We start from the raw sequence: 12,248 nt of genomic DNA, 5'->3' as shown, positions 1-12,248 counted from the left end.
AGCCTATAAAGTGGCCAAGAGCACTGGGAAATCAGAAAATTGGGAAGACTACAGAAACAAACAGAGGATAAGAAAGAGAGAAATAAGGAAGGAGAGGATCAATTGTGAAGGTAAGCTAGGCAGTAATATTAAAAATGATTGTAAATGTTTCTTTCAATACATAAGAAACAAACGAGAAGCAAAAGTAGAAATTGGGCAGCTCCAAATTGATGCAGGAAGCCTAGTGATGGGAGATAAGGATAAGAGCTGAAGAACTTAATAAGTACTTTGCGTCAGCCTTCTCAGTGGAAGACATGAGTAATATCCCAACAATTACGGAGAGTCGGGGGCTGAGTTGAGTATGGTAGCCATTACAAAAGAGAAAATGCTAGAAAAGCTAAAAGGTCTAAAAACTGATAAATCTTGTGGCCCAGATGGGCTACATTCTAGAGTTCTGAGGGAGGTGGCTGAGGAAATAGCAGAGGCATTGGTTGTGATCTTTCAAAAGTTACTGGAGTCAGGGAAAGTCCCAGATGATTGAAAAATTGCTGTTGTAATCCCCTTGTTCAAAAAAGGATCAAAACAAAAGATGGAAAATTATAGTCCGATTAGCCTAACCTCGGTTGTCGGTAAAATTCTAAAATCTCTCGTTAAGGATGAAATTTCTAAATTCTTGGAAGTGCAGGGTCAGATTGAAACAAGTCAGCATGGATTTAGTAAGGGGAGGTTGTGCCTCACAAACCTGTTAGAATTAATTGAAGAGGTAACAAATAGGTTAGACCAGGGAAACTTAGTGAATGTTATTTATCTAGACTTCCAAAAGGCCTTTGATAGGGTGCCTCACAGGAGGCTGCTGAGTAAGTTGAGGGCCCATGGTGTATGAGATGAGCTACTGGCATGGATTGAGGATTAGCTGTCTGACAGAAGACAGAGAGTTGGGATAAAAGATTCTTTTTCAGAACTTTTTCAGAGTTCAGTGTTGGGGCTGCAGCTGTTCACTTTATGTATTAATGATCTGGATGAAGGGACTGGTGACATTCTGCTGAACCTTGCAGATGAGGTGGCATGGTGGCTCAATGGTTAGCACTGCTGCCTCACATTGCCAGGGACCCGGGTTCAATTTCTGCCTCTGGCGACTGTCTGTGTGGAGTTTGCACGTTCCCCTTGTGTCTGCGTGGATTTCCTCTGGGTGCTCCGGTTTCCTCCCACAATCCAAAGATGTGCAGGTCAGGTGAATTGGCCATGCTAAATTGCCTGTCGTGTTAGGTGCATTAGTCAGAGGGAAATGGATCTGGGTGGGTTACTCTTCAGAGGGTCAGTGTGGACTTGTTGGGCTGAAAGGCCTATTTCCACACTGTAGGGAATCTAATCTAATGATACAAAGTTAGGCAGACAGGCAGGTAGTACTGAGGAGGTGGGGAGGCTGCAGAAAGATTTAGGCTGAAAATGTGTTGCTGGAAAAGCGCAGCAGGTCAGGCAGCATCCAGGGAACAGGAGAATCGATGTTTCGGGCATAAGCTCTTCTTCAGGAATCCTGAAGAAGGGCTTATGCCCGAAACGTCGATTCTCCTGTTCCCTGGATGCTGCCTGACCTGCTGCGCTTTTCCAGCAACACATTTTCAGCTCTGATCTCCAGCATCCGCAGACCTCACTTTCTCCTCCTGCAGAAAGATTTAGACAGTTTCGGAGAGTGATCTAGGAAATGGCTGATGAAATTCAACGTGAGCAAATATATATTGGGAAAAAAAGAATACAGGCATGGACTATTATTTAAGCAGTGAGGAAATTCATAAAGCCAAAGTACAAAGGGATCTGGGAGTGCTAGTTCATGATTCTCTAAAGGTTGACTTGCAGGTTGAGTCTGTGGTTCAGAAAGCAAATGTAATGTTGTCATTTATCTCAAGGGGATTGGAATATAATAAGCAGTGATGTGCAACTGAGACTTTATAAAGCTCTAGTTAGACCCCATTTAGAATACTGTGTTCAATTTTGGGCCCCACACCTCAGGAAGGACATACTGGCACTGGAGTGTGTCCAGTGGAGATTCACACAGATGATCCCTGGAATGGTAGGCCTAACATACGATGAACAGCTGAGGATCCTGAGGTTGTATTCATTCGAGTTAAGAAGGTTGAGAGGAGATCTAATAGAAACTTACAAGATAATGCATGGCTTAGAAAGGGTGGATGTTGGGAATTTGTTTCCATTTAGTGGGGAGACTAGGACCTGTGGGCACAGCCTTAGAATTAGAGGGGGTCAGTTTAGAACAGAAATGAGGAGACATTTCTTCAGCCAGAGAGTGGTGGGCCTGTGCAATTCATTGCCCCGGAGTGCAGTGGAGGCCGGGACGTTAAATGTCTTCAAGGCAGATATTGATAAATTCTTGATCTCACAAGGAATTAAGGGCTATGGGGAGAATGTGGGTAAGTGGAGTTGGAATGCCCATCAGCCTTGATTGAATGGGAGAGTGGACTTGATGGGCCGAATGGCCTTACTTCTACTGCTATGTTTTATGGTTTTATGGTCTTACGACTGATTTGCTTCGCCATGATGGCATGGAATGGAGTCTTATGCAATCTGGGTAAGAACAATGAATTTCTTTTCCTCAAGGTTAATTGTGACCAGTGGATTTTTTTTTTATGGGAACCCAACAACTTTTTGATCTGTATTTATTTTATATTCATAAAATTCTCCAACTGCCATGCTGCAGTATTTGAACTGCCGTGTTGTGGATTAATAGTTCAATGAGAGAAACACTATAGCCCATATGACATCCATGCCAGGTGTTGAAAGGTTGAGTTTGTCTGTCATGTTACTAAAACATGCCAAGAAATATGGCTGAAATGCATCTTATTTTTACTTTGGCAGAGTTTCACTGTTTGTTTAATGGATTTGGTGTTTAACCCATGGTTTTCAGGTACATCATCCAGCAGGGGCACAAGTTGGAAGTTGGAGCACCCCGTCCCCCTGCTACTCTCACAAATGCGGTGTCCTGGAGATCAGAGGGCATCAAATACAGGAAGAATGAAGTATTCATTGACTTGATCGAATCTGTCAACTTACTGGTAAGCAGTCGTCACTGCAATAGTGGCACCTTGCAAGCCATCTCAATATTTATTGAGTATTGCGCAGAGAGATGGGGCACAATCACAATCACGATAGCCTGTGTAGTAAATAGCATCCTTTTCTAATGAATTAATGTTCATGTGGCAGTATATATTTTTTTTTATGAAAAGCTCCCCAAATGACATTGCTTCTGATTGTACAAAATAGGTTTGAATTCTTGGTAGTTAAATGCTTGCTTTGAACCTAAATGTAGCCTGGAAAACAAGAAGCTTATGATAAACCTTTTATAAAACCCCTAATTGGAATAGTTAAAAATCACACAACACCAGGTTATAGTCCAACAGGTTTAATTGGAAGCACACTAGCTTTCGGAGCGTCGCTCCTTCATCAGGTGATAGTAGAGGGCTCATTGAACCCCCCACTATCACCTGAGAAAGGAGCGTCGCTCCGAAAGCTAGTGTACTTCCAATTAAACCTGTTGGACTATAACCTGGTATTGTGTGATTTTTAACTTTGTACACCCCAGTCCAACACCGGCATCTCCAAATCATAATTGGAATAGTGCATTCAATTCTGGAAACCACATGATGGGAAGAATGAGGTAAGATGGAAGAAAATGGTGATAGGAAACAGGAACTTAAGTTACAGGACTATACTCCAAAGCGAAGAGTGAGATGGGACTTGTTAGATATTTTCAAAAGCATAAGGGCCCTGGACAGAGTAGATACGGAGAAACTGTTCCTATTGGCAAAAGGACTGCAACTCAGTGAACCCTGTTATAAGGTGATTCAAAGAATGGTTTCTGTTTCTTGTGTCATTTTGAATTGACAAAAGTGATTCTTTTCCATTATCTATACATTGTCCACTCAACAAGTAGTTAGAATTGAAAATGTACTGCCTGTGCGTGTGATGGAGGCAAAAAAATCTGCAGGTGCTGGAATCCAAAGTAGATAGGCAGGAGGCTAAAAGAACACAGCAAGCCAGGCAGCATCAGGAGGTGGAGAAGTCAAAGGGTTACAAGATGCTGGAACTGTCTACTGCGTGTGTGATGGAGACAGTTTCACTTGGGGCATAGGCATGACAAGCCAAATAGCCTTCTCTGTGCACTCTCTGATTCCACAAATATGTCAGAAAAGGTATCTTCTATAAGCTGATGCATATTCAAAAATGAAAATTGAACATTGGGTCATTAAAGGACTTCCCTTTCCTGCCAAGCATCAAAAATGAAAAAAATCTGTTACTAAGTAAACTAGATACTTATCAAAGAAAAATTTGAGTGAGGAGTGTTACAAACTGCAGTGTGCTATTACAGCTCATTGAGTACAGTGACATCAGCCAATTTTTATAATCCCTATGTACACAGAAATATGAAATTTCTGTTATCTATTGAAAGAGTAGAGGTTCCATGATTTTACTATACAAGAGAAAAAAAGTTCCTACCTAAACACTATCAGGGGTTACCACCCACACTGTACATTTGAAAGAGAAAACACAGGCACTTACGTTTTAAAATTAAACTCAAACTGTCTCAACTCTTTCTCTTCTTCCATAAGTTTCTCCTAAATAATTCATCTCTATGGCAACGCAGTTTTTTTTATATTCATGGGTTGTGACCATCGCTGTCTATTGGCTATTCCTAGTTGTCCTTGGGAAGGTGGTGGTGAGCTGCAATGTTGAGATGTCTGATAAATATTTGCATAACTGTACTTGTTAGTTTCAAAACCAAACTTCTTGATCCTGAAGTCTCCATAAATAAATTCAATTTCAGGAGAAATCAGCAAGATACTCCTCACACTCACTGTCTGCAGTCCCCAGCTAAATAAAGTCCTGTTATTTTATGGCTTCACAAAAAAATCTAACATCCAAATTTAGCAGGTAGTAGGGAATGCAAATAGAATTATGTCCTGTATTTTAGAGGGAGTGGAGTATAAAAATGGGATGATGGTTGTAACTATATATGGCACTAGTCAGAACACAGATGGAATATTGATTGATTTTGGGCCACTGATCAAATTGGCCTTTGAGGCAGTCCAGAGAAAGCTCCCTGGGCTACTGCCAGGTACGGAGGGACTGACTTATGAGAGGCTGAATAGATTGAGCCTGTACTCATTGCAGTTTAAAAGAATGAGAAACAGCTCATTGAAGCACACATGATTCTTGGAGGTTGACAGGGTAGATGCAGGAAGACTGTTTCCCCTTGTGGAAGTCAAGGACCAGAAAGCATGGTCTCAGAATAAGGGACTGTCTGTGTAAGGCACAGCTGAAGATGATTTCTTTCTCTGATCATAATGAATCTGTGGAATTCTTTAACACTTTTTGGGTTGAAGATGCTGGATTATAAATGTTCAAGGCTGAGAGAGGTAGTAAAGGAATCAGGGGTTATTTGTTAAAAGGCAGATAGGTGGTGCAGAGGATTATCAGATCAACCATGATCGCACTGAATGGTGAAACTGAATGGCCTACTTCTGCAATTTTGAAAGTCTAGATTTTAATTGTCTCACCCTTCTTCAACTTTCCAAATACAAATAATCATGTCTAAAGTGTTAATATGATCGATGAACTCTATGATTAGAGTTCCTTTTGTAATCTTTGAGTCTTATTTGGAATCCTAGACTGTTTTTCTTTCTCAAGATGGTAATGTAGTTGACTAGGCTAGGATTTCTTACCCATCACTGATTGCTCTTGAGAATATGGTCGTGAACTGCCTTCTTGAATTGTTGCAGGCCATGTGGTATAGGTACACCAATAGTGCTGTTAGGAAGATGTTCCAAAATTTCACCCCAGTTGCAGTGAGGGAATTGGGCATGTCAATGAAGGAACAGCAATATGTTTACAACTCTGGATAACGTATGGCTTGGAGAGGAGTTTGCAAGTGATAGTTTTTTTTTGCATCTGCTGCTGTTGTCGAGGTGATAGAGGCTTTGGGCTTGGAAGATGCTGTTGAGTGAGTGACCTTGGTGATGAAAGGTAATATTGAAGGTGTTGGATGGGGGTGCTTTTCAAGTGATCTGCTTTGTACTTGACCGTGTGGTGCAGCAAAGAAGTGTCTCAGGTTTAGTACCTATGCCAATCCTTTGGTATGTAAATCATCCCACTACAATTTTCCCCAAACTATGCATTGTTTCCCCCTTCAAGTAGTTATCCAATTCTTGATAAAATTTGCTGTTGAATCTGCTTCCACCATCTTCGAGACAGTGCCTTCCAAATCATAACAACTTGCACAACCAAAACTTCTGCTGCTTGTGCAAGCTGTTTCTGTTTACTTACTCTGTTCAAACATTTCTTGGGATTCAAGATAAGTCAACTTCTATAATAGCTGACTCACATTGCCCTATATCTATTTGTACATTACTTGAACTTGCAATATGTGATGTGGGGGAGCGAGAGACTCATGACTTCATATACGCATGGGAGAGGTCCAAAGATCTAAATTGGTTTGATGGCATGAAGTATCTAATATAAACATTGAGATATAATGGTGAATCTATGTCAAACCTTAGATGTTGCAGTTTTGGATTTCATACAATAGGAAGCATTTTAAGGTGACAGCAGAGGTGACTTTAGATTCACCAGGATGCTGTGAGGTGTGAGGAAATACAAACAAAAAACATGTTTGTCCTGGAGTTGGAACAGGAACAGGCCAATTAACCTTCAATTGTGTAGCACTCCTGATGCAGCAGGATAGGTTTAGTGTGTATACCTGCTGTGTACCTGACAGGGTGTGGGTGTGAGTAAGTGTGAACAGTGATCCTGATTTACTCCGTGCTGCCTGATTACCTTCTGTTTCTCCAGGTGAGTGCGAATGGCAGTGTCCTGAAAAGTGACATCATTGGAAATGTAAAGCTGAAGGTCATTCTGTCAGGAATGCCTGAACTACGACTTGGTCTTAACGATAAAGTTCTGTTTGAGATCTCCGGACGTAAGTAAATGGGGATATTATCAAGCCATCTATTTTAAACCTAGATCTGCCTGTAAGGTATGAGCTACTCATGGCTGATGGAATGACACCTCTTAAACAGAGAACAATTTACAACTCCAGATATTTAAGATGCTCATGGCTGATTGAATGATGCCTCTTAATCAAAGAATTATTTACAGCACCAAAGGTGACCATTCAACAGATTATGTCTGCACTCTCTCTTCCCCCTCTGCCCCAATAATAGGATGGCTCGTAGGGGAAATAGAAGTGTTAATCAAAGGATGCCTTTCTCTGTTTAGGGTTAGGTGATGGTGGGCCGTGTGGAGGGACTTTTTCTGTGATACAAACGACTGCTACACCTGACTAAATGACATTTGATGCTGACACAGGAAACAGAAGGAAATACAGTGTTCATTCTACATTGGCGGCATTTTCTTTCTTCCCGTGTTCACTTCTCGATTAGTGCAAATCCAGGTTATATCAAATGTTGGTATCATTTGTAAACGTGAATATATTGTTCTGGCTAGAGTTGGGTGAGATTTATACCTTCTGATAAATACAAACATTGCATGGTGTCTCCTTTCTGTATGGGGGTCAGTTAGCTCAGTTGGCTGGACAGCTAGTTTGCGGTACAAGTGATGCCAACAATGTCGGCTCAATTCCTGATATTACCTTGAAGGTCCCACCTCTCAAACTCACCCTTCGCCTGACATGTGGTGACCCTCAGGTTAAACTCATTACCAGTTGTCTCTCATTTTAATGAGAGAACAGCCTAATGGTCCTCTAGGACTATAGCAACTTTACCTTTCTTTCCAGTAAAAATGTTTTTCAATGGGACTTGTAAGATTTTGACATCAGACTGTTGCTAACTTGGAAAATGTTGGGCAAGAAGGCAAAACTGATGCAGGAAACAATTAAACAAATAGAACAATGGAAGCTGCTATTATGATTAGGTCGGCAGATGAGAAATGAATTTTAATTATTGCAGTTCCAGATGGCAAAATGCCAATACACCACAGTGGATGGGATTCTGAAATGGGGAGACATTAGCTTTTGGGTAGAATTTGAATCATGGCATGCCATTCCCCATGTCAGCCCCAATGGCACAATTTGAAGTGGGTGCCACAACCACACTCTAATTCCAGTATGATTCCAATTTCCAAACCTCAAATGACTGCAGCATACATAGGAAACACATGTGATCACACAGTCAGGGATGTTTTTTGTTGGTGAAACTCACTGTCCACTGACAACACAGAACTTACTCTAACATGAATGCACAATAAAGGGTGAAGACAAAAACCACAGTGTCTTCCACAATGAAGAACTTGCATTTGCAAAGTTCTGGGTCAGAGATAAACTTACATGCTCAGCTGGCTTTCCCTACTGTACATTGTAAATGATGCTGTCAAAGATGACTCTAGGCATTTGATACTCTTCCCCTCCTTGTTCTACCATCCTCCCCATTTCTTAGGGTTCTACCTCCTACGCTGGCAACATTTCAGCTGAACAGTACTTGTGTTTACCTACTGATGGACTGAAATGATCTGTCTTCTCTGCATAGACTCTGAAGGTGATCAAATACAAATAACAGACATGTAATGCAATTATATATTGCTGTGTGAAATCTTGGATGTTGCCTTGTGCAATTCCTCAAGATGATATTTGGTCACTCAGCCCCATTGTATCATGCTGGTCTTCAAGTTTTTTTGTGTTATTCATAAGTCATTGCAGCAATAAAATCACTGTGTATTGGTTATTCCTGTGGAGTACAGTGTTAACATTCCAAAGTTTATTTGTTTTAGCTATTAATTCATTTTTCCATGGTGCCATATTTATCAACAGTGTTGGTGCCACCATTTCCTGGTGTTTGGGGATCTCAAAACCTGCAGTAATTCCATAGTAAATTGAGTGGACCATTCTGTACAGTAGGCCATCAAATAGACATAGTAAAAAAGCCAATAGCTGACCTTACAAGAAACTAAGCAGGTTTATTTTTGGAATTCCTTCAGCTACATTGGACTTGCCGTTGAAAGAGCTGAAGAATGGCTGTTGTGCAATATTGAAAATAAAACCACAAAACGGATTTTGAGAGTAAAACAATTTTGACATGTTGGCTGCCAGTCACTGCCTTCATCAAGATCAGATAAAACTGGGAAAGGGAAGATTTGTAGTCTGAAGATGCTAGATCAATAAAAGCCCTTCATTCCCATCATTTCACAATTAATGACCCCAAGCCCCACATTTGGACTTTTCACCTGCAACTTACTTCATCTTGGAAAGACTTTGCCTCAGTTACACTTTTAACTGTTTATTCTTTTAACATAAGGGGACAAGACTAAATCTGTGGAACTGGAAGATGTAAAGTTTCATCAGTGTGTGCGCTTATCCCGTTTTGAAAATGATCGAACCATATCTTTCATCCCCCCAGATGGGGAGTTTGAACTCATGTCTTATCGGCTGTACACTCAGGTATGTTTCATGTTTACAAGCCGAACTGGTAAATGTGAAGTCAACTTTGTGACATGTCTATATGTAGCATTGATAAATATACGGTATGGGATGCACACGTATTTCTATGCAGGCAGATTCATTCCAGTACTTTGCAAAAGGTATAGAGCACATGTGCATGCAACATTTTAAACTAGAGCTCGCAGTCGCATTTTAAAATAAAATAGGACAGGTAGTATTTTTCTCTAAGTTCTGGAGAAATTGAGACTTCATATTGTCATTCAGAGTAGTTACAAATTATCTTCCTCTTATGCCCTGCTGAGAAGTGGATACCCTAATTGTGTTTTGGTCTTACTCGGACCCTGCATTAAATAACAGGCTTTGACCTAACATACATAGAGTGAAAATATTGCAGAAGCACACACTTCTAACATAACATAACATACATATAACATGACTCTACATACATATACATAGAGTAAGATATGATACATACAGAAGCACACGCTGGTCTGGAGTTATCACTGACAGGCTATTGAAATTGAAACTCTCTTTAAGATGCTTATACTTGCAGTCTGGAAATTCAGTGCATGATAGTAGTCAACAGGTCATTATTCTTTACTGAATAATGTTAAAAATCAGTGAGTAACAAATGACTTGTTCTATTACACAAGTGATATCAATGTAAAATATTGCATGCATTCTGTTTGAGACAAGATATTACTTTGCAGATAAAGCCCTTGATCTGGATTGAGTCAGTGATTGAGAAATACTCCCACAGTCGAGTGGAAATTATGATTAAGGTAAGATTGAAATGGCGATGAAAATCAACACATTTTAATTCATGTTTCATAAATCTCCCTTTTCAGGTTACCAAGGTGTGCCCCTGCCCTCCACCTCACTAGCTTCTCCTGGCTTACGGGATGTAGGTCCCTCTATCTTGTAAAGATAAAGTCACCGTGGTCTTACCAGACCATAGGGCTGTTCTTTCATTAGAGAGAATGGTGGTTCAACCTGAGGGTCACCATGCCTTAAGCAGCGGAAGACGTTGACAAGGAAAGTCCTTCGTGGTAATGTCAGCTTATGGGATTTGAACCCATGCTGTTGGCATCAGTCTCAGCATAAACCAGTCATCCAGGCAGTCAACCACCAAGATTCTAGCTCGATCTGCTGTGGAGTAGAGGTTATTTTCCTTTTCCAAACTTCCCATCCATCCACTCTTCATTCTCAGGCTTCAATCATTCTCTGTGTACTAGCCGAGACTGTGAAGATTTTATATGTCCCTTAATTCCCTGGTGACAGCTCTGTAACTAAGTTTTACTCACTCTTCATCTGATGGCTACCCACACAGTTCTAGCAATAGTAACCTAGAAGGATTTATTCCTTCTATCACCTAACCTCCCTGCTGCAGAATGTCTTATTTCATAAGGTCAGAACTGGGGATATTCACTGATGATTGCATAATGTCTTGGCACATCATGTTCTAGAGCAGTCCATGTTCTTCTGCAGCTAGACATGGAGAGCATTCAGATTTGGGCTGACATGCGGCAAATGTGCATTGTGCAAGTGCTCGGCAATAACCATCTCCAAAAAGGGAGAAACTATACATCTCCACTTGACATTCGATGGCATTGCCATTGCTGAATCTCAACTATTAAGACCCTGAGAGTTACCATTAACCAGAAACTGAATGGGGCTAGCCACATAAATCATGAGGTTTCCAGAGCAGGTCAGCAGCAGGGAACTCTGAGGCAAGTAATTCATCTTCTCAGAGCCTGACTGTCATTTACAATGTACAAGTTAGGAATATGATGGAACACAACCGATTTATCTGGATAAATACAGCTGCAACAAAACTCAAGGTGCTTCAACCACATTCTGGTGATCAAGCTCACTTGATCAACACCTCATCCACCACATTAAACATTCACTCTTTTCACCACTAACACACAGTGGCGGCAGTGTGTACCATCCCCAAGATGCACTGCAGAAATTACCAAGGCTTGTTCAACTGCACCTTCCAAACTTGTGACTTTTACCACTTAGAAGGACAAGGGTAGCTGACCCATGGGAGCACCAGCACCTGAGAGTTTCCCTCCAATCCATCATCCTGACTTGGAACTATATCAGTATTCTTCCACTATCGCTGAGTCAAAATCCTGGACTCCCTTTCTAACTGCATCATGAGTATGCTGGACACCATAGAGACTTAATCGGGCAAGAGTCCAAAAATTAGATTCTCACTGTCGAAATGAATTAAGTTCTCCTTCTTAAGATAGCGAGATGATTTTCTTGACATCAGGTGGTGAGAAACATTAATGCATGCATTTGCATCCCATTAATTACATGACTCACCAGAATTAACATCCCCTTTATTGAGTATAAGAGCTGGCAAATCATGTTATTGAGTATAAGGGTTGGCAAGTCATGTTAACAATGTACAAGACATTGGTTCGGCCCCAATTACAATACTGTGTACAGTTCTGGTTGCCACATTACCAAAAGGATATGGACTCTTTGGAGAGGGTGCAGAGAAAGGGAACGAGAATGTTGCCCGGTATGGAAGGTGCTAGCTATGAAGAGAGGTTGAGTAGGTTAGGTTTATTTTCATTAGAGAAAAAGGAGATTGAGGGGGGACCTGATTGAGGTTTACAAAATCATGAAGGGTATAGACAGGGTGGATAGAGACAAGCTTTTTCCCAGGGTGAAGGATTCAATAACGAGAGATCATGCTTTCAGGGTGAGAGGTGGAAAGTTTAAGGGGGATACACGCGGCAAGTGCTTCACACAGAAGGTGGTGGGCGGTTGGAATGCGTTACCAGCAGAGGTGGTA

At 41.1% G+C, this 12,248-nt stretch overlaps 1 protein-coding gene across 2 annotated transcripts in view; it reads left to right on the top strand.

Moving 5' to 3' along the window:
- The window catches only part of LOC122554226 (AP-1 complex subunit mu-1-like), a 59,963-nt gene that overhangs the window by 40,768 nt on the left and 6,947 nt on the right, over positions 1 to 12,248 (top strand). For both annotated transcript variants that reach the window (XM_043698899.1, XM_043698900.1), the window contains exons 5-8: positions 2,897 to 3,044; positions 6,838 to 6,964; positions 9,294 to 9,436; positions 10,147 to 10,218. In XM_043698899.1, the coding sequence (XP_043554834.1) occupies positions 2,897 to 3,044; positions 6,838 to 6,964; positions 9,294 to 9,436; positions 10,147 to 10,218 (490 nt within the window). The remainder of the gene's footprint in view (positions 1 to 2,896; positions 3,045 to 6,837; positions 6,965 to 9,293; positions 9,437 to 10,146; positions 10,219 to 12,248) is intronic.

This window comes from Chiloscyllium plagiosum, chromosome 11 (assembly GCF_004010195.1).
Source record: "Chiloscyllium plagiosum isolate BGI_BamShark_2017 chromosome 11, ASM401019v2, whole genome shotgun sequence".
NCBI lineage: Eukaryota > Metazoa > Chordata > Chondrichthyes > Orectolobiformes > Hemiscylliidae > Chiloscyllium > Chiloscyllium plagiosum.
The sequence above is the reverse complement of the archived record's forward strand: the minus strand, read 5'-3'. Positions and strand labels throughout refer to the sequence as shown.